The sequence below is a fragment of the Neovison vison genome, chromosome 1, assembly GCF_020171115.1.
Source record: "Neovison vison isolate M4711 chromosome 1, ASM_NN_V1, whole genome shotgun sequence".
In the NCBI taxonomy this organism is placed as follows: domain Eukaryota; kingdom Metazoa; phylum Chordata; class Mammalia; order Carnivora; family Mustelidae; genus Neogale; species Neogale vison.
Genome location: NC_058091.1, coordinates 227,348,683 through 227,372,607, shown reverse-complemented (window position 1 = coordinate 227,372,607; position 23,925 = coordinate 227,348,683). Strand labels below are relative to the sequence as shown.

Below are 23,925 nucleotides of genomic sequence, written 5' to 3'. Positions count from 1 at the left end.
TTACCTGAGATTTTTAATTATACACATTGCCAAGTACATAGAGATATTAGATACGCTACATCATTTTCTTTTAATAACAGATGATAAAAGGTTTGAATAAGAAGTCATAGTTAGCCACCAATTTTTTTGAGATACCGAAGTTAATTGAATGCATCACAAGCTTAAATTGCTTTATTTCAATTTTAATTATAAATATAATTTCTTCTTACTCAAATTAGAAAAAGCAAGATAATGATTCTAAGATAAACCTGCTGTGCAGAAAAGTGTTAACATCAGTCCTGTGACTATTATCTTTAAAAAAGCTTGTTTGAAAGGTTAGCCCTAGAAACTTGGATTTCAGGAAGGTGCCCACAATTCCCTGAATGGTACGAGTAATTCACTGTGCCTAAACTAGTTCTACCAAAAAATGTGGCTTGTGCTCAATGACAGCTTTCCTTCTGGGAATCTGAACTTTAGTCACATACTAGCCAGAGGGTGCCTAAGTGACCACCTCCGGTAAAAATTCTGGGCACTGAGTCTATTTTTTATTTTGAGGGATTTTTTTTTTTCTTGACTGTGCTAAGAATATTTAGCACAAGATCTACCTTAGTGACAAATTTCAAAGCTTGCAGCACAGTATTGTTCTCTATAGGCATAATGTTGTACAGTTCATCTCTACAGCTGATTCATTTTGCATAGCTGAAACTATATACCCATTGAATAGCAATTTCCCATTTCTTCTACCCCAGCTCCTAGCAAGTCCCCTTCTACTGTATCTACGAGTTGCACTATTTTAGATTCCTCATAAGCACGGAGTCTCTTCGTGGGTTTCTCTGGTAGAAGGCTTCTCTGGTGACACATTTCACATGTGCTGTCACAGCTCATTTTTAGAGGAAATTAAGTGCATCTTGTCTGATTCCCCTGGGACTGGAGAGTCTGGAAGCTTGTCTCTGGTTTCCTCTAGATTCTGCCCTATGTGCCTTTTTCTTTGCTGATTTTGCTTTGTATTCTTTTCCTGTAATAAATCTCAGCTATGAGTATGACTATTTGCTGAGTCCTGGAAGCTCACCTAGCAAACCATGGAAACTAGGAGTGGTCTTGGTGACCACTTGACACCCTTGACATCTGGGAATCCTGCCCTCTACACAGATGAACAGAATTGGTATTAATCTTAATGAGAGAGGAAATCAGTTTTTTGAGATAGTATTTTTCAAGGAATGTTCAGATCAAGCTGCCATATACAATTCCCAACTGCTTTAGTGTGTTTGGTGAATAGAAGTACACTCTTTTTTTATATGCATGGTTCGTCAAAAGCCAAAACCTATAACTAAACAAATATTTCCTCTTTCCATTATTTCAAAGAAAGAATTTGATGTATTTTTATTTACTTATCAGTAATTTCTTTTTACCTTTTAATAAGAGAGGCCCTTTGAACTAGTAACAATTCAAACAACTAAATTTAGTATCTTAAAGGACAGTTATTAGCAAAATTTCTCCTGATCACAACTTTTCTAATCACTTTTAAGAAAATCCTGAAGTAACTTCCGTAGAGATGCCTTAAATTTGGCAGAGAATGGGGAAGAATCACATTTGCCACATAACAAATTGCTTTGTTCTTATAATCATAGCAAACATTCTGGAGTCTTTCCAAGTATGGGCCACTTGGTTTGCTTCTTTCTTTTCTATTGAAGCTTCTTAAAAATGCAGCTGAACAAAAGAGCAAATAAGGGATGCACCCATTACCCATACTTTCTTTCACAATGTTTTACCTAGTGACATTGCTCTTAAATAGTAAAATCTCTATTGGTAAAGAGCAGAGAAAGAACAAAAACACAAATACTTTGTTGGAGATATAAACGTTATTGCATCTTGGAGACAGTGACCATGTGTGATCCTTCTGTATGTATTAATGCTAAATAAAAGCACCTCATGCTGGGAACTGAAACAGTATTCTAGTAAATAACACCTCGAAGTGTCATAGGCCAAATTACGAGGCCCATTAACTGCATATTTCCTTTGATTCTAATTACAGGACAATCTATTCTTGATTCCAAATTTGTTTTGCATCAATGAACATTGCCTACTATTTCCAGACACGTATGCCTATGTGGTAATTTGTCCATCAGTTCTCATTTGTTAATAAATTTTCATGAAATAACATATGACCAATATTAATTTTCTAAGTCCAAGTCTCCTTTCCGAGATGCTAACGATCATTTACCAATGTATTTTCAACTCCTCTGTGTAAAACGGTTTGACTGAAACAGTCAGAGAGAGGGACATTACCTGAGGAAAATTTACCCTTCTTTCTTTGGACTCTAGAAACCCCATTTTCCTCCCACTCAAATCAAGCAATGAGCCACAAAATCTCTAGACCTAGAATCTAGAAAGACCAAAGATAACAATCACCATCCAAAATACGAAAGGGAAAAACATTGCCGAGAGGCACTCACCCACTGGAGTCTGCAGAAGTGATAGCAATCAATGGTAGAATCTTCAGGGGAAGGCTGGTCGGTCTTGGAATGTTCTCTGATTCACTTTTCAAGTCTGCTTGTTCCAGCTGTCTGAAGGCAAGAGGGGGAAGCTGAACATTGCGACAAGAAAGTCTCCGTACAAGATAGGGTTCCATTCCTCGGAAAGGGTCTTCCTCTTCATTACTAGAATGCAGTGTTTCCTCAGAGGCCTAAGGCAATATTTGAAGATAGTACAGTTCTCAATAGAATAGCATTGATCAATACATGTTAGCTCTATACTTCTGGGGAAGGAAATTAAGGGAAAAGTATACACAAAAAAGCCTAACTATGAAGCAACAACACTAACAGAACAATATTTGGTGATGAGATTAGAATAACTGAAATCTAGATTTATTTTTAAAAAGGTAAATTTGTTCACCAGTATATTTAAATATGGCTCAGTTGTTACAGTTAATTGACATCTCCAATAGTTTTAGAATTTATGAGCTTTGTGCATGAATTCTATAAAATCAAGGGCAAGTAAAAATATTTTTCCAACTTCTATATGATGACTTACAGAAAATTCATATATATATCTTGATGTATGACATACCTATACCTACATGACTATGAATAATGAGGGAGAAAATGAGTCCCATTCTTTTTCTCCATACTTAGGACCACATTTGTAACACATTTTCATATAGTATGTGTAACTTGGATGAATATGCTTTGCAAACTTTTACAGTAAGACTTTGTAAGGGGAATTTAAAAAAAAAAAAGGACATGAAAAAAAAAGCTGAGCACCCAGGAGAATTATGTTAAAATCATAATTGAATTCTTCAAATTAGATCTTTATTATTCACATGCAAGGTAAGCCAACTCTAGAATACAGTAGAAAATTTAATATTTTGATGTTAGTTGGAAAAAACATGCTGTTACAGCAACAATTATTATTTCCCAGTGATTGGAAAGTCTAATCTAACAATGTTTATTATCTCCACGTCTTCAGAATGATAGACTCACCAAATGTTACCAGGTAATATGCTACGCTTTAGTCTTTATGTTGTCTCTTAGCTGTGTTCTTAAGAGTGCTGCTTTATTTCCCTGAGTTTTCTGTTTCTTTATTAGAAACATAAGAAACTGCATTTCTCATTACCTACAATGTAATAAACAATCATAAGTAACAATTTCATTTCCTTCTGAGTTTTAGAGATAAAGAAACTAGTCCAGAGCGGCAAAGTACTTTTCCCAAAACAAGCCTGTTCATTTTAAGTTAAAAACTGACTTTGGGGAGCCTAGCTTAGAATTTCTGCTGAACTCCTTATTACACTACCATCTTTGACAAGTAAGGTTGGTTCTCCATTTGAACATTTAGGATAATAATTTTTACCTCTCAAGTTTATTGTCTGGAACAGAGATATGTATTATTTAAAGCACCAATATCTGGCACAGTTTGTACTCAACAAAATGGCAGCTACTATTATTATAATCCAGGTTAATTTCCTTTATATTTTCACAGCACAATGCTGCCTTTGGTACTTCATTCATCTTTATCAATTCCACAGAGAAAATTTGTCTTTTTCTGGTTTATATCTTGAAAAATGTAAAAGGATATGCAGTGGTGTACTCTACTCAGCCTTTCATTTTATTATCCAATTTAATGGACAAATAGAATAAAATAAGGGCACAAAAGGTAAAGAACATGTCTAAGCTAAAGTCAAAGTTCATTTATTTCAAATCCTAGATATGAAGATCCAGATTCTAAAAATCTACACTCTGAGAAATCTTCTTGATTTGTAAACATTAATAATAATAGCTTCAAAAGGAGCCAATCCAACATGGATGGACATTGACAGCATTATGCTAAGTTAGATAAGTAAGAAAAAAACAAATTCTGTATGATCTCACTTGTATGTAGTATCTAAGAGAGAAAAAAAAAAAAAACCAACCTCACAGAAAAAAGAGATTCAATTTGTGGTTACCAGAAGCAGGAGTACAGGAAGGGGAAACTGAATGAAAGTGGTGAAAAGAACAAAATCCCCATTATAAAATAAATACATACTAGGGATATAATATACCACCTGATAACTTCAGTTACCATTGTTATATGATATATACGAAAATTGTTTAGAGAAAAAATCCTGAGAGTTCTCATCATGAGGAAATTTTTTTTTTCCATTCAGTATCTATTTGAGATTATGAACATTAACTAAACTTATTGTGGTAGCTATTTCACATGTGTAAGCCAAATCACAGTGTTGTTACACTTTAAACTTACATACTGCCCTATGTCAATTACATCTCAACAAATCTGAGAAAAATTTTAATAATGACTAATATTTGTTGAGTCCTTACTAAATGGTGCTTGTTTTACATATACCAACTCTCGAATTCTACTGAAATCCTCTGAGCTAGGTGCTGTTACTTTTCCCATTTTTACACATAGAGAAAGAGAAACCTATGAAACAGCTTGCCTTCATCAGCCACATGATTGGTAGGGTAACCCCTCCAGTTTGCCTAGGACTTTCTGATCTTAGCACTGAAATTTCCATGTCTGTGGAAATCACGCAGGCCCAAACTAGGATGGCTGAATACCCTTCAGGTCAAGATTCAAAACCAATTTTCTTTTAGTTAAAGGTGGAGCTAATAACAACTGTGTTTTGCTATCTCTAACAGGTATAGTGTGGTAGGGTGCAGATTACTAGAAGAGAACATATACTAATTGACCAAAACTTAATAAGCTTCATATTTTCATTAAAATAACAACAGAACTGAAATCAGGACATAAACACTAATAATTAATGATAATCCCTGTTGGTTAAATCAGGAGACTGAGTTTCCAGGATAATTACTTTTATGGTATTAAGAGGTCATTGAACCTTTCTGGGCTTTAGTTTCTTTAGACATAAAATTGAGAGGTTGTACAAAATGAACCTTAAGACCATTTTCAGTTTTGAATACTCTGATTTTATGATAGCCAATGGTAAAATTAATGTATAGAGAGATGGCAAATACAGAAAATGAAAAGGTAATAAATGTAATATTCTTGGCCTTTAGATTGAGAAACTGAGCCTCTGTGTATTTGTGAAGTTCTATGTCTTCATCTAAGGACTTAAGTCCAAACTGAACCCACATTCTGGGGTTGCTAACAGGTCATAATTTGCCTTACACATTTCTCAAGAGCAGTTAATAACTGAAGTGTATAGATACCCTTCTTCGGTATGAACATGGAAAAGAAGAACAAAGGATGAGTCTAGCAGAGCTGAACACTGAATGCAACTGGCCAAAGCTAATGTATTTTTATAAGTGTTGAGCTGCCCACTCTGACAATAGCATTGTTACTGCAAAAATGCTTCATATAACCCAAGCAATCTGATGAAAAGACTCAATGTTTGTGACATTCTCTTTTAGATAAAACCACTTTGAGAGGTAACCTCTTTTGAGAGAACCTCTATTAAAAATATAGTATTTTTATCTTGACAATAAAAATGACAGAACAGTATATATCTATATCCTAACATTTCCATTAAAAAAAAAAACAGTATGACAAAGGGATCTTTAAAAATTCCAGATCAGTGTATATCAATGATATTTCAAAGATATACAGAATAACTGGTAGAAGGCAGGAGGTTAAATGGCCTTATTTTGTAAAGAAATGTAAAAGTGACCACTAGGACACATGTATCTTATTGCTGGAAAATGGTATTTTTGCAAAGGTTGGAGGGATAAGATATTATTTATGATATATCTAAGCCATCATTTCTCAAAATGTGATGCCCAAACTCCCTGCACAGTAATCACAGATGGTGCTTGCTAAAATTCAGATTCCCAGGCCTTATTCCAGATCTGCCTAATCAGAATCTCTATAACTAGGATCTAGAAGTCTGAATAAGTCCTCAGGATGATTCCTACGCATACTAAAACTTGGGAACTAGTGTTTCTGACATGTTAGGCGTAGTCCAGTAAGACTGGCAAAGATCCAAGTAAAAAGATGTTCATTCCAGCTTTTTTTTTTTTTTAAGATTCTATTTATTCTTTTGAGACAGAGAGATACAAAGAGAGAGAGAACATGATATAGGGGAAAGGAGGAGGGGGAGGGAGAAGCAGACTCCCCACTGAGCCGGGAACCCAATATGTGGCTGGATTCCAGGGCCTGGAGATCATGACCTGAGCCACAGTCAGATGCTTAACCATCTGAGCTACCCACGCACCCCGCATTCCAGCTTATTTATAGTAATGAATAACTGGAAGTAATCTAATTATTGTATTGAGGGATTGGCTTAATAAATTTTGATTTATCATATTATGAAATATTACGAGGTTGTTAATGCAGAAAGATATGTGATTATGTTTATGATAAAACATCAACTAAGAAAAACAGATTACAAAATGATCTTACTTCTGTAAAGCTATGCTAAAACAAAACAAAATGAAAAATCAATATATTATAGACACAGAAAAATTCTGGAAGGATATAGCCAAATTCTCTAAAATGGCTTTCTTTGAGTGATGGCATTGGGATGATGTTAATATTTTTATTAATAGTTTCTATATTCTCTATAAAAATGTATTGCTTGGGGGTTAAAAAGTACAGTGAGAGTCAATAATAAAATGAAACATTGAGATACTATGGACTCTGAAAAACAATCTGAGGGGTTTGAAGTGGCGGGGGGGTGGGAGGTTGGGGTACCAGGTGGTGGGTATTATAGAGGGCACGGCTTGCATGGAGCACTGGGTGTGGTGAAAAAATAATGAATACTGTTTTTCTGAAAATAAATAAATTAGAAAAAAATTATAAAACAAACAAAAAAATGAAACATTCATCTTGATATGAATGGGATTCATAAATATCACTTAATTTGCCTTAAGATATACAATATCAAAAGATAAAAAATACTAAAATGTTTGAATCAGTTTAATGCAAAACTGTTAACTTGTAATAAAATGAAATTCCTTTTAGCAACTAAACAATTTGCTTGGAATAGCTGACCAAAAACCAAACCAAACCAAAAGAAAACAAAACAAAAAACAAAAAACCACTTTAGATAATTATTTTCACTGTTAGGACAAATACGTCTCTGAAAGGCATACTTAAGGAAAATAATTCCATAATAATAATACTTAAAATGAATGAGCATTAAATATGTTGTCACCATTACCATTATTATTATTTTCCTTTCAATTATTTTCAGCTTCTATGCAGGATATTTAATTTCTTTGTTCTCCTTATTTTTCCATCCCAAAGTAGATTGCAAATCAGTTTACAAGGCCCTAAGAATAGGGACATATGCATAACTGGTGTTAAATAAATTGCCATGGTTGCTGATAATCTCATTGTTTTTCATATTTGTTTCTTATGTGGCATTGTAGGAGAGAATGTTTTTGGACACAGAGCTACATCACATTTCCAGACTCTATTGCAGGTAGTTGTAGACAGTATCAATGCTGTTACATTACATGTAATGGATTACAAGGAAAGGAAACATATCCCACTTTCACACCTGGCCCATAAAAACTGTGAGGGCAACCTTTGTTCCTCTCACCCTCTGTAACCCCTTGCTTTACACTGAAGATCATGGTGACAAAAGATGGAAGGAGTCATGGTACCAAAATCACTCTTCAGAAGAAAACCCCTTGACAATCAAAAACACTTAATTTGGGCTACATGGGCCACAAATAATTTTTCATTCCGGGAAGCCACTAAAATTGGGGGTCTCCTTATTATAGCTAAAGCTATATTACATATAATCACATCCCTATGAGTTCAAGTTATCTTAATCATGACATCATTCTTTCTCAGTTAATTCCTCAATCTAAGAACTGATTAAGTATATACTAACTTCCAAGACTGTGTAGGGTGCTGGAAATACAGATGAAGAAGGCATTTCCTTTCCCTCAAATATTTCTAGTCATGTGGGGACAAAGATAAATAGCTGATAGCCATAGAATGAGAGCTGTTAACAGACAGTTTAGGGCCCTTTGGGAGGACGGATGCAGGGTGACACTTTTCTTCGAGAAAGGGGCTGCTGTCAGAAGTGACATGGCCGACGTAGAAAAGCTGGACTTTCTGAGGCCAACTAAGATTTATGATTATGTTTACTTGTCCATTCAGTTCTGTTTAGTCTCACACCCAGATCGGCGGCTGTCTCTTCCACTTAAGCAATGCTCTCAGATACTACACTTCCGCCGTCTCTCTCCTCCTCTGACACACTTCTGGTTCAAAACCTCAGGAGCCTCCTGGGTGACTATGAAACTGGCACCTGCACACGAAGGGCAGGGGGGCATGGGCGGGGCAGGCAAGCCTCCCCAGGCGGTTAGGGGCCGGTCGGATACAGCCAGGCAACTTACACAACAGGCGGATTCAGGGCGCCGCCAGCCCTGCGGATCACCGCAGACAACGCCAACGGTCTGAAGTTGATGTGGATGCCTCCCCTGCACTCAGTCACAGGAACCCCAAAGTCTCCACAGCACACGGCTCCCTTGAGGCGGCGCCTGGAAACCAGCTCCTGCCGTGGAAATGGTGCGAGGAAGGGACATTCCAAGGATAGGGCGTGGCGGAGGGACCTCTGAGTGCCCGGATGCAGCTGGGGGGGTCAGCCAGAGGCCATGACCTCTCAGTGACCTCCTCAAACAGGGCATCGCTGTGGCAGCTTTTACAACCCAGTGCGTCCCCTTCTACAATGAATCTAGAGGAGTCAGCAAGGCTTTCCCCTATCAGGGAGGCTGCTCGTTTGGGCTTGGGGGGTGCGCTGGAAGCAGGTACCACAGCAGCAGTATAGGCGCATGCCAAGGAAGACCGGCATCAAGATAATGGTTCCCAAAATAAATTTTTTCTGCCCCAAGTCCCATGATCCAAAGCACTGATATACTAAGCCCACCAGACTGGGGTGTCCTCATGTGATTTAGTAAAGATGATACATTTTAACAGACTCATCAGATATAAACATAACGTTGTTTGGATAATGGCACAGGTGCCTCCTTGGGAGGCAGTAATAATGTCCATTCTATTTCAGAAGACAAGCTTTTTCATTACAAAGAGTTAAGTGTTCAGTAAAAACAGGCTTTGCCAACCATCACTTAAGGTTTGTGGGGGAATTTAATAAAAACTTCTGTGTGCCCTATAACATTTTCCAGGCCAATGGAGGGAACAAAGATGGTGGCCAAACGATCATACTGGTGGAAAACAGAATATGCCTGGAGGAAACAGAAGTTGGTAATTTTTGTTACTATGGGGTGGATTCTCTTCTGTGGCTAAGGAAACTCCAGGATGCAAAGCCCAACCACTAAGGTAGAAATCACAAAGATTGTGCTATACACCCGCTGGATCCCATTGGGGGCTATCCAAAAATACCTGGACTGTATGACCAGTCAGTGTCAAACCCATTAGTGCCAAACCAGTCACTATCCTTTAATATAACAGTGACTATGCAACTTTGGTAACATCCATCCCATGTCCCTGGTACAACTGGGTTTGTTCTGTTTAGAGTGATATTTCTCTTCCCAATAAAGGGGGTGCCTGAGTGCTCAAATGAACCCATCCCAAATTTGAGCACAGCCATCCATGGCTTTTGGGTTTTTTTTTTAAAGATTTATTTATTTATTTGAGAGAGAGAGAGAGAGAGAGAGAGAGAGGTGGGGGATGGGCAGAGGGATAAGGAGAGAGAAACTTAAGCAGACAACTGAGTGCTGTGCCCAACATGGGGCTCAATCCCACAACCCTGAGATCATGACCTGAGCCAAAACCAAGAGTCGGCCACTAAACTGATTACATCACTCAAAAGCCCCTAGCCATCGATTGCTCTGATAGTGGTATTTTTAGGCCCTTCTGGTAAACACTTTGATGGGCTACCTATGCAGTTTGAATGCTAAAAAAAAAAAAAAAAAAAAAAAAAAAGAACACCCAGGCCCAGTTATTAATAGTGTGTGTCACAGACCGTTTCTGGATCAGTATTAGTAATATCAGAAGAATTAAGACTAAGAATACTAGGTCATTATTCCTTAGTATACTGCTTTAAGGCCTTTCAATCCCCTTTCTGGAGTGGTGATACCTACCATAGAGAGTGGCAGCTGCCCAGTTACCCAAAAGTTGGACCGATTCTATTGTCAAGCATATCAGTGGGCCCACTTTCCATCAAAGTGCCCATCTGTGACCAGACACCAGAACAGTAGAAGTCCAAGGTTGAAAAGACAGATATTTACTAGGTAATTGTATGGGAAAATATACACCTTGTATAAGAATTACACCTGTGCTTTGATCATTAGGTGTTAATGTGGCTGCAGCTTCAAGAATTTGAACTGGTTGTGTTTACCATGCCAGAAGGCAGCACTGCCAGATGAGAAGAGATAGACTAGAAGCAGGATGTACGAACCCAGGCTTTCCACCTTATTTCTTTCAGCAGTATGTGTTTCATTCCAATACAGTGTGTTTCAACAACTTCACCTTGCAGCAGGACAATAGGGTCTTAGTTGAGCTTACATAGTTCCTCCTCACCCAAAGGTGCAAAGTAACTCACTCCTCCTGGGAGGACATCCCATTACAAATTCCAATAGAATACATCTTTCCCAAGTGTGATGGGGCTTGTTGTCCTCAGCAACATAGCAAATTGATCCTTGGTGAGAGTCAGGGTAATGGCTATCTCCCACAACATCTGTAGCATTAGGTGTCTCCATAAGAGTCCGCAGTCAGGCAGATAGGGTAATAGACCATGTAGTTGATCATTCAAATGTTGTAAAGCCTGGGACAGTACTTTAATCCACCCAGCCAAAGTAGTTTTACCTGTTAGTAATTTAATTTCTGCTTTAGTTCTCCATTATTCCTTTCTACCAACTCTGCTACTTGGGGGTTGAGCTTCCATTCAATATCACATTCCACATCATGACCTTGGAAATGTGACTCCTGATCACTATTTGGTGAAGGTATCCACTGAGTTTCTCTAATCCCCTAATAGTGGCAACCTGGTTTGCACAGCAATGGGGGAAAGCTTGGATTAGGCTAAACACAGTGTCCTCACAAACCAAGGCATATTTAGAACCATCACTTGGAGAAAGGGGCAAATATAATCAATTTTCCAATACCTCATTGAATGGGAACTTCTATGGATGGCTCCAGACTCTTTTGGCAGTTGCCTTAGGCATTATTCAGAACATACAGGATGTGCTGTTACTGCATTAACCAAGTTGTTACATTTTAAGAGTAATCTGACATCCATGACAATAGGCAATCCCACTGGATGCTACAGTGGCTGCTCTTTCTCTGAGGCGATCTGCTGTATCTACTAAAGGGTCAGTTGCTAAAGTTCATACCCTAAGCTAGGGCATCAGTTTCCTGATTGCCAGGGGCTATCATTTCCTTGAGCCATAAGGTAATGACCATGAAGACTACTGAAGACTACGTCAGGCTCCTGTAGAAGAGCCCAAATGACTTCTATTTAACCTGGTCCTACAAGGGCTTACTCATGATCACCCACTTCTGGGCTTCCCATTGTCCATGCCATAGGTTTAATCTCTTTATAATAATCCAGCTGCTTGTGCAAAAGGTTAATGGCCAGGGATCATGAGTGATAACCAGCCAAACTGCTATTCCTTTAGCCCACTGGCTGCTGGGCTTGTTCCTGTTTCCATCCAGATATTGTCAGTGTTGGGCTGAAGAGTGACTGCAGTCCATGTGGGTGGGTTGTCCATAGGTATACCACTCCCTCTTTATAGACCACCACAAGAATAGGGGCGCAGTCATCTGGAGGATCTATATACTCCACTGGGCCTAGCAGCAGCCATATTTCTAGACAGTGGGTTAGCAGACTGGATATTCCCAGGCATATTTCCAAGGGATGGGACATACTCTCCACTCACCCCTTGAGATGAAGGGGAGTTCTTACCATGATAGGCTTTTCCTTCATAAGAGGCTCAACCTGGAGGAGTACTGTGTATGCTCCTAGGAGCTGTTGCTCTATGGAGGTCTATCTGGTTTCTGTTCCCTTCAGAACTGGGACCAAAATCCTAGGGACACTCTCTCCTCCTGTTATCTCTGCCATAACACCCAACCCATACCTTCTGGAGTCACAGACATCTAATTCAAATGGTAGCCATTCTTGAGAGATGGCCCAGAGCTTCAATCTCTTTAAATCATTAATACTTCTGTCTTCTCAAAGGCAGCTTGGTGCTCTGACCCCCAGTCTCATAGGTGCCCTTTCTTTACCATGCTGTTTAAAGAACAGAAGCACTGTGCCAGGTGTGCCCAAACACAAAAATCCATACAAAATCTTACACCTTTTTCAGGTTCTTAGGAATAGAATAGACTCATATCTTACTAATCACAACCTCTGGGACAATAAGGGACTTATCCCACAATACATATAAAGTTTTCTGAAAAACTTTATAGCAATTCCTGAGCCTTAAATTTTCTGTGGGTTCATCATTCACCAGTCATCCTCTCCTTGAAGATGTTCTAGCAAAATCTGTAGAATGTCCTACAGCAAAGGCAAGTTTTCACATCTTAACATGATGTCATCATCCATGGTAATGGATGCATTTTACTAATCCATGGAAGGAGAACAGGGTAGATCTCCAGCAACATCCCATGACATACTGTGGGACCATGCAGATTGATTTGGAAAAGCACTTGAAAAGTCCACTATTGCCCCTTCATATGGAGGCAAAATGATTTTGTGACTCAATGTCCAGGGTTATACTGAAAAAAACATTTCCTCAGTCCATTACAGCATGATACATTCCGAGGACTGTAGTCCAGGTATCTAAGATAAATGCAATGTTGGGCACAGCACTACCATGTCCAATTCTCAGTAGTTCACAAACATCTGCCATGACCCATCTGTTTTTTTCTGTTTGGTTGTTTGTTTTGTCTGTTTTTTGTTTTTGTTTTTACTATCTGTACTGGATTTCTGAAAGCACTAGGGGCAGAGAGTACAACACTTCTTCAATGTAGCCCTTGGATAGTTTGCCCTATGCCCCTACCTCTTAGTATCCAATCAGGCTGTGTTATAAGCACTCAGACCTTAATTCTCAGCAGCTTGTGCTCCATCTCAGCTTTGCAAAATGGTCTTAAGGCCTTCATCTTATCAACATGCTTTTCCACTTTGTCTGCCAGTCCCGAAGTGGCAGAGTAGTGGACACCTGCATATACTTCTTTAACCTCAGCTCTTCTGCCAACTTTTACTTGAGCTTTGGCCCCTAATTGGGATCAGTGGGCAGCCAGCCTAATTACCCACTGTAGAGGTGAGCTTATTGTGGCAGCCAATCATTTCCCTTCTCTGCCACAGTGTGCTATGTGTGGGTCCTCAAACAAATGTGCCAAACCATACAGCTTTTTCAGGGTGTTCCCATATTTATGTGGCAGTCCACAAGCATCTAAGTATGGGCCACTTCTCCCCACACAGAGATGGATAACCAATGCAAAATTTCCCCTAAAGACGCCTTTGTCCCAAGACCCATTTCTTCAGTCTCCTGGCTGCCTTTCCCATTGTTGGTTCAAAACCACAGGAGCTTCCTGATTGAAATCTGAAACTATCCCCTGTACACAGAGGTCAAGGAAAGACCAAAGAAAGAGGCTACTCCAGATTGGTGGGTGGCAGGTTTAATAAACAAGGGAACTTACACTCAAGGCTTGTCTTGGGCAGCTGCAAAAAGAAAAGACCTCTTCACCTAGCCACAAGTATCTTAAAAGACTGTGAAGAGGTCTTAGCTGGGTTCACTCAAATATAATGTACTGATGGTCTCAACAACACACTGCTCCCTCGGTGCTTCATCCTTGAAAATAGCTTCCACTGTGGGGATAGTAGGCAGAACACACATTCCAAGGACAGGGAATGGAAGAGGAGCCTCCAGTTGCCTGGGTCCAGCTTGCGGGTCAGCTGGTGGTCATGTTCTTTCAATGACCTCCTCCTCAACATGCTGAAAATATTATCCAAGACAATGAAAGCAAATAACTGTTGCCTTTTAATTTATGGCCTTAAGTCAGCCTTCAGCCTGCCAACTCTAGTGAGATGATTTGTTTATGTGTCTATTCCCATCCTTAGCTTGGACACATCTGGAAGGAAAAGAATGTGCTATAACAACTTTTTTGCCTCCAGCACTCAGCCAGTGCCTGGGACAAAACATGTGAAATAAACCTTGTTGAAGGAATCAGTGAAGGGAATAGAAACACCTGACTCTATTCCTTCAACTATAAGAAAGTGGGAACTGGGAAAATAGAATTAGACATTGGTATTACTAGTGTTGTGTTTGTAGCTATATTGATATAGTTTGTAGCTATTGCATTAACAAATGCAAAGTCCTTTTTGCAATGTAAGAAACATATAAACATGTTGTAAGCTTTTGAACATAGACATCTTTGAGTACCATTATTCTGTCTATGACAGATATATTCTCTTGTCCTTCCTTTTTGGCCAAATCCTGAATAATGAAGTGAGAGTCAGGAATGGCTGTGCTGATTGGGGTTTCTCCGTTTCCTTCTTCTCCCTTCTAATGAAGTCCTCATCATCCCCATTTCATTAACTCAAGGACTCCCAAACTTTGTGATTTTTGCTTAAACAGAAATTTGACATCAATTTTACATTCATTTTTCAGTGGCACTTTATATCACTCCTTAATCTGGCTGCTTTGTCTTCCCTATGTTTCTACCTCCTTGGTCCTCCTGGGACTACTATACTTCCTCTGCTCCAACTATGTAGTTCAGCTAGGGTTACCAATATAAATCCCTCCACCCCATAGCTATAAGCATGGACACTGCTCCAACGATGGAGAAAAAATCCTTTTGAAGATGTGTATATTGCTGACTTGGAGACATGTAAACCCACTCCCAGCCACTGACGTTGAAAGGCAAGAGGAACTGTGGAAGAACCTGTGTCATGTCCCCAAACTCAGAAGAAACGACTGTGGTAGGAAGGAATGAAGCTGAGCCTTGGGGGAGCAAGATTAACAAGATACATAGGAGGTTCTTTGGGCAATTTGATTCCCTTGATTTATGTGAGCTAAGGACCCACCCCCGTCCATCCTTCCCCTTTATCAAAGTCACACAATCCTTTTTGTTTGTTTAAACTAATTTGAATTAGATTTCAATCATTTTCAGCAGAAATATTCTTTACTGGTATAGTCCTGAGTATAATGCTTACAATATCCCTTTAAATTCTCAAAACAACAACAACTATGTGTGTGTGTGTGTGTGTGTGTATAAATATAAAATATAAACTGTAAAATTTATAAAATACACACACACACACACACACACACACACACACACACACACAAAAGCTTCGTGGTTCCAGGACAAAAAGGAATTTCTTTTAAAATTCCAAGGTTTCTATGAAAGACCCACAGCAAATATCATCCTCAATGGGAAAAAGCTTGCAGCCTTCCCATTGAGATCAGGAACAAGACAAGGATGCCCACTTTCACCACTCTTGTTCAACATAGTATTAGAAGTCCTAGCAACAGCAATCAGACAACAGAGAGAAATAAAAGGTATCCAAATTGGTAATGAAGAAGTCAAACTCTCTCTCTTCGCAGATGACATGATTCTTTATATGGAAAACCCAAAAGACTCCACCCCCAAACTACTAGAACTCATACAGCAATTCAGCAACGTGGCAGGATACAAAGTCAATGTGCAGAAATCAGTGGCTTTCTTATACACTAACAATGAAAATACAGAAAGGGAAATTAGAGAATCGATTCCATTTACTATAGCACCAAGAACCATAAGATACCTTGGAATAAACCTAACTAAAGAGGTAAAGGATCTGTACTTGAGGAACTATAGAACACTCATGAAAGAAATTGAAGAAGACACAAAAAGATGGAAGACCATTCCATGCTCTTGGATCAGAAGAATAAACATTGTTAAAATGTCTATACTGCCTAGAGCAATCTATACTTTTAATGCCATTCCGATCAAAATTCCACCGGCATTCTTCAAAGAGCTGGAGCAAATAATCCTAAAATTTGTATGGAATCAGAAGAGACCCTGAATCACTAAGGAAATGTTGAAAAACAAAAATAAAGCTGGTGGCATCACCTTACCTGATTTCAAGCTTTATTACAAAGCTGTGATCACCAAGACAACATGGTACTGGCATAAAAACAGACACATAGACCAGTGGAACAGAGTAGAGAGCCCTGATATGGACCCTCAACTCTATGGTCAATTAATCTTTGACAAAACAGGAAAAAATATACAGTGGAAAAAAGACAGTCTCTTCAATAAATGGTGCTGGGAAAACTGGACAGCTATATGTAGAAGAATAAAACTTGACCATTCTCTTACACCGTACACAAAGATCAACCCAAAATGGATAAAAGACCTCAACGTGAGACAGGAATCCATCAGAATCTTAGAGGAGAACATAGGCAGTAATCTCTTTGATATCAGCCACAGCAACTTCTTTCAAGATACGTCTCCAAAGGCAAAGGAAACAAAAGCGAAAATAAACTTCTGGGACTTCATCAAAATCAAAAGCTTCTGCACAGCAAAGGAAACAGTCAAAAAAACAAAGAGGCACCCCACGGAATGGGAGAAGATATTTGCAAATGACAGTACAGACAAAAGGTTGATATCCAGGATCTATATTGAACTCCTCAAACTCAACCCACACGAAACAGACAAACACATCAAAAAATGGGCAGAAGATATGAACAGACACTTCTCCAATCAAGACATACAAATAGCTATCAGACACATGAAAAAATGCTCATCATCATTAGCCCTCAGGGAGATTCAAATTAAAACCACATTGAGATATCACCTTACACCAGTTAGAATGGCCAAAATTAACAAAACAGGAAACAACATGTGTTGGAGAGGATGTGGAGAAAGGGGAACCCTTTTACACTGTTGGTGGGAATGCAAGTTGGTGCAGCCTCTTTGGAGAACAGTGTGGAGATTCCTCAAGAAATTAAAAATAGAGCTCCCCTACGACCCTGCAATTGCACTCCTGGGTATTTACCCCAAAGACACAGATGTCGTGAAAAGAAGGGCCATCTGTACCCCAATGTTTATAGCAGCAATGGCCACGGTCGCCAAACTATGGAAAGAACCAAGATGCCCTTCAACGGATGAATGGATAAGGAAGATGTGGTCCATATACACTATGGAGTATTATGCCTCCATCAGAAAGGATGAATACCCAACTTTTGTAGCAACATGGACGGGACTGGAAGAGATTATGCTGAGTGAAATAAGTCAAGCAGAGAGAGTCAATTATCATATGGTTTCACTTATTTGTGGAGCATAACAAATAGCATGGAGGACAAGGGGCATTAGAGAGGAGTAGGGAATTTGGGTAAATTGGAAGGGGAGGTGAACCATGAGAGACTATGGACTCTGAAAAACAGTCTGAGGGGTTTGAAGTGGCGGGGGGGTGGGAGGTTGGGGTACCAGGTGGTGGGTATTATAGAGGGCACGGCTTGCATGGAGCACTGGGTGTGGTGAAAAAATAATGAATACTGTTTTTCTGAAAATAAATAAATTGGAAAAAAATTAATAAAAAGGTAAAAAAAAATTCCAAGGTTTTAATCACTCAAATTGCTTTCATCTACCCCCACATTTGAAACTTCTTTCACATACATATTCATTATGATAAGTATTTTTACCTAAGTTTTTAAGTAAGTATTAAAGATTTCAGGCACTCAGTGCTTCCAGAGTACCTGTGTTATGCAGAGCACTATAGAAGTTAGCAGGCTAACTAGTTCCACAGGTTTCAGGGAAAAGAACAGACTAAGCTGAAGATAGATTTGTATCACTTCCAATGTTACATTCCTTTCTCCTGTGTAATTAGTTTTCTCCAAAATTAAGCTCTGAAAAAGTAGTTTCCCTGTGTCTGAGTTTGCAGTATAAACAAGACAATTTTTTGAAAACTGAGCCAACACTTTAAGGACTAGGATACAATTTAATAGGTTACTATGACAATAAATTGAATATCATACCATTCAAAAGCATTCTATACCAACAGTAGACATTTTCTATATGTATTATACTGTTATGTCTCCATGAAATTGTTCATGATATATAAAGCAATAATTGAAAATCTGCCTGAAGATTCCCTAAGCCTTCTGCCAAATATTTTTCCCGTTATCTCATTCCTCATTACATGTATTTTATCTTAAAATCTAATGCTAAGGTTATCCAAATAATCTTATAAGAAACTCAGAAGTCAAGGCAATAAAGATAAATACCTAAGGTCTTTCAGTATTAAAAAGGTCAGGCATTGCACTGGATTAGCACAATCTGTTTTCAAATGGTTATTTGTACACTGATATAATGAGTTGCAAAATGAGTTGCGTATGAAAATGAAAATCTCCACCTCAGGTTAACACAAAGATAGCACAGAGCTCTCAAGCATCTGTAGAATATAATCCAAATACAGACTATGATTTCAAATGGATTAGAGGACACAGAAATTACTGAAGCTTTTATAAAGCCATCCTCTATAATTCATTCATCAAAACTTCTAAAAAGTTACTAGAAGGAATAGGAAACGTCCCATTCAGCAATATTCTACTATAGATCCTCATCAAAAAGAAAGTCAAAACTATGGGATTCAATCAACTTTCTGTAAATAACACTGTACCTTTCCTGGATGACCTTAGAAAATGAAGCAGATTCTATTTTGTTAGCAGAGGAAGCAAAGAAAATTTAAGGAAAAGTGTGACCTCTATTAATTATTTACTTCACAGTGATATACAATAATAGAATCACAGCTACAAAAAAGAAACTAACAATTTTTTTGGATCCATGAAAGTCATCTTCCTGGGTTATCCTGGGTTAAAACTCACCTGGCTTATTATCTAGTGTTTTAAAAAATCTCTTACTTGAGTAAACAGGTGTGAAACCACAACATTAAGAGGCACGCAAAGATCTACTGTCTTCACTTTCAAATTGTATTTAAATACCACTATAAGTCAATATCAATCAGAAATGTATCTATAAACATGAAAGCAAAAACTAAAATGATCACTTAAGAGAAAGTATTTTTATAATAATAAACTAGGTCTGTAATTCTAGAATAAACTAAAAAAGAATGAGCTGTAGAGAGGAAAGAAGAGACAAAGTAATGCTAAATTCCCTCTTCAAATGGAAGGAGACAAAAATTATACTTTCAGTCTTGGCTTTCATGCTCAGGTAACTAGAAAATATTTCATTGATCTTTAGATCAAAGTAACATTTATGTTGTCTACATTCAACATTATAATTAATAGTGAAAGATAACATTTATTCTTATTAAAATAAAAAAAATGCAGGAATGCTCCCAGCCAGCCCTTTTACTTAATATTATTAATAATATTCACTATATTAGATGTTCCATATAAGTACCTACTTGATCTTTGAGCACTGAATAATGTACAGAATTTCTGAATCACTGTAATGTACACCTGAAACTAATATAACATTATATGTTAATTATACTGGAATGAATAATGAATGAATGAATGAATGAATGAATAAATAAATAAATAAATAAATAAAACTTCATCTTAAAAAAAAAAACCTTACATGAAGGACTATTATTATTCCTATTTTACAGATTGAGAAAATGAGGCTTAGGGAGGTTAGTTTGCCACTTAACTTCCACTTTAGGGAGGATTAAGAGAAACTATTAGTAGGCAGTAAAGCCAGGTTTTCAGACTAGGTTTAACTTGCACTAATGCTCATCATTTTAATACAAATATAGCATTGCCCAACTCCTCAAGTACTTCAGGCCCAGCAGGGATATGTTAATAGAAATAAAAGTCACAAAACTATAGTAAAGATGAAGAAATTATTGTCATTATTTGACTAAAACCTGGTTTAATGTAGAAAACCAAAAAATCAATTGAAAAATACTTGAAGAAAGAAGAGTTGGGTGAATTTCTCCAGTTATAAAATAGATACGGAAAAGACTTTTCTTTATGAAATTAAAGAGCTGTTCTTAAAACTACAATAGAAAAATATGTTATTTACCTTTTTAATTAAAAAAAAAAAAAAAAAGCTTAAAGTGGTGCCTGGGTGGCTCCGTGGGTTGAGCCTCTGCCTTCAGCTTGGGTCATGATCTCAGGGTCCTGGGATTGGGCCCCGTATTGGGCTCTCTGCTTGGCGGGGAGCCTGCTTCCCCCTCTCTTTCTGCCTGCCTCTCTGCCTACTTGTGATCTCTCTCTCTCTGTCAAAAAAATAGATATAAATATTTTTCAAAAAAAAAAAGCTTAAAAATAAATACTTAAAAACTATATTTAGAGTTCCACATGAATTTCTTAAGACTGATGTAATCAAGTCTGAGATTCCTTGCAATTATTTTCTAGGTTTAATGTCATTGCAAAAAAGCAAAAACAAACAAAAAACTCATTTTTTTTTTTAATGTTAGCAAGGTCTTTTAAAAAAAAAATTTTTTTTTTTAATTTGACAGAGATCACAAATAGAGAGGCAGGCAGAGAGAGAGAGAGAGAGAGAGAGAGGAAGGGAAGCAGTCTCCCTGCTGAGCAGAGAACCCAATGCGGGGCTCAATCCCAGGACCCTGGGATCATGACCTGAGCTGAAGGCAGAAGCTTTTACCCACTAAGTCACCCACGCGCCCCTTTAGCAAGGTCTTTAAAAGAAAAGAAGTGAGAATAAAAATATTTTTAGAATAAAAAATAATGTGAGGATAATCTTAAAATTATAATACTTAAAATTATACTATGATACTACAATCACAAAAACAGTTTGGGACTTGGAAATAATTGACAGAAATATCAGTGAAACAATACAGAATTTCCTTTAATCTTTTTTATGCAAGAATTTAAGGTGTGCTGGAGAGTCTGGGTGACTAAGTGGGTTAGGCCTCTGTCCTTGGTTCAGGTCATGATCTCAGGGTCCTGGGATCGAGCCCCGCATCGGGCTCTCTACTCAGCAGGGAACCTGCTTCCCCCTCTCTCTCTGCCTGCCTCTCTGCCTACTTGTGATCTCTCTCTCTGTCAAATAAATAGATAAAATCTTAAAAAAAAAAAAAAGAATTTAGGGGGCTCCTGGGTGGCTCAGTGGGTTAAGCCGCTGCCTTCGGCTCAGGTCATGATCTCAGGGTCCTGGGATTGAGTCCCGCATCGGGCTCTCTGCTCAGCAGGGAGCCTGCTTCTCTCTCTCTCTGCCTGCCTCTCCATCTACTTGTGATTTCTCTCTGTCAAATAAATAAATAAAATCTTTAAAAAAAAAGAATTTAGGATGTTAATATGTATTAAAGGTAATACTATGAACTAGTGGGGAAGGAGAAGTGTTGTATAGGTGTTGAGGATGTTAATATGTATTAAAGGTAATACTACGAACTAGTGGGGAAGGAGAAGTGTTGTATAGGTGTTGAGGAAAGTGATTATATTCACCATGCAAGGTGGAACAGGAAGTTCCAGACCTCATTCTCCTATTGAGACACAAAGTTAACAAAAATATAAAGTCTGAAGAATATTTATGAGAACTCCAGGAAGCAGTTAATAAGTTGCAGTACTCCAAGCAAGTTCAAAGCCAAGAATAGTCACATTGAAATGGGTAAGAAAAGCCATTTTATCTTAACCATGATAACTTTTTCCCAAGACAACCCAGTCTGGTGCAAAAGGAAAAAAACCCAACTTGTGGGCTTTCTTTTGGAAAGGAAAAAAGAAGACTGCACTGTACATCCAGTGTTCCACACTTTGTGGAGCAGCCCCAAGGACTTGTTTCTGTCTCACCTAACTTGGAGCACTGATAGGGAATAAGAATATTGTAGATGTGTGGGAGCCACCAAACACAGAAGAGAACTAGCAGTGCTACAGAACTTTCAAGGTACTGTGGACAGACACCAGAGCGGACAAGAAAGTATAAACTCCTGAAAAAAGAAACTGACAAATTTCACTAATTGAGAAATTATGTGCACAGATTCGGAGACTGCTTTTCCAGAAAAGGCTTGGGAAGCCTCCAGAATATCTAACCATGTTGGCAGCTGTTCTCTAGAAAGCCAGTCTTTAAAGACCAGGAAGGGTTATGGTTTTTTCAAATACACAAAACACGTATTGCATGGAGCAGTGGCTGTGGTATATAAATAATGAATTTTGGAACACTGAAAAAATAAGATAAAATTTTTAAAAATACACAAATCATATCAAAATAATAATAAAAATAATGCACATGAAAGCATAGGGAAACATGGCCCATTCAAAGAAAAAAATAAATTTCCAGAAATCAACCCTAAGGGAACGAAAATTTATGAAATTCCTGAAAAAAAATCAAAAGAATTATCTCAAAGGAGCTCAATGTGCTATAAGAGAACACAGATAGACAAAAATGAAATAAAGAAAATTATGCATGAGCAAAATTAGAGTATCAACAAAGAGGAACTATAAAAGAATTAGACAATATTTCTGGACTTGAAGAATACAGTAACTGTATTGAAAAATTCACTAGAGGAAATCAATAGCAGACTAAAACAGAAGAAAAAAATCAATGAACCTAAAGACAGGTCATTTGAAATTATAAACAAAACAATTAGAAGAAAAAGAAAAAAAGAATTTTAAGAGTGAGAAATTCTAAGGGGCTTCCATATGCATTATGGGAGTCCCAGAAAGAAGAAAGAGAAAAAGGGGAGAAAGTATATTTGATGAAATAATGTCTGAAAATTTCCCAATACCAAGGAAGGAAATAAACATCCAAATTCAAGAACAAAAAGGACTCCGAGATAAACTTAAAAAAGCCTCCACTAAGACACATTAAATAAACAGTCAGAAGTCAAAGACAAAGAGAAAATCTAGGAAGCAACAACAGAAAAGTGACTCATCACATAAAAAAGAGCCCCTATGAGATTGTCAGTGAATTCTCAGGAGAAATATTATACCCAGAAGAGAGTAGAATATGATATATTCAAAATGCTGGAAGAAAAACACTGCAAACCAAGAATATGATAGCTGGCAAAATTGTTCTTTGAAATGAAGGAGCTATAAAGAATTTCCCAGATAAACAAAATCTGGTGGGGATGAGGGGTAGGACAGTTCAACAACACTGGATCTGCCTTATGAGAATTGTTAAAGGGAGTCCTTCAAGTTGAAACAAGAGGACTTAGATAGCAACACAAAGTTATATGAAGATATAAAACTCTCTTGTAAAATATTTAGGTGAAGGTAAATATCTAGACAAATACAGAATTCTGTGGTACAAAAGTAATTTTTAAATTCTAGTGTAGAATTTAAAATATAAGAGCATAAAAAACTCTAGAACTATGTTAATGGAGACAAAGCATAAAAATTTATAATCTGTAAAATTGATAATGTAAAGTGAGAGGGAATGAAAGGAGTAACATTTTTGTATATGATGGAAATTATCAGTTTAAAATAGATTGCTCTAACTATAAACCATCTTAAGTAATCTTTATGGCAACCACAAAAAAAGGACCTATAGAAGATGCAGAATGAAAATGAGAATTTCTAAATATTATATTTGATAAGGAGTAAATATCCAAATTATATAAATATCTAAAGCTCAATAACAAAAGTCAAATAACTCACACTAAAA

The 23,925-nt window shown here is 37.6% G+C and overlaps 1 protein-coding gene across 9 annotated transcripts in view; it reads right to left on the bottom strand.

Moving 5' to 3' along the window:
• Window positions 1-23,925, bottom strand: part of PDE4D (phosphodiesterase 4D) — a 1,300,895-nt gene that overhangs the window by 971,582 nt on the left and 305,388 nt on the right. For 6 of the 9 annotated variants that reach the window (XM_044224245.1, XM_044224263.1, XM_044224257.1 and 3 more), the window contains one exon: window positions 2,433-2,662. The exons of 2 other annotated variants lie outside the window; for them this stretch is intronic. In XM_044224245.1, coding sequence (XP_044080180.1) covers window positions 2,433-2,662 — 230 coding nt within the window. Of the gene's footprint in view, window positions 1-2,432; window positions 2,663-3,458; window positions 3,592-23,925 lie in introns of all 9 variants that reach the window. One more of the 9 variants, XM_044224299.1, reaches the window with a different exon arrangement.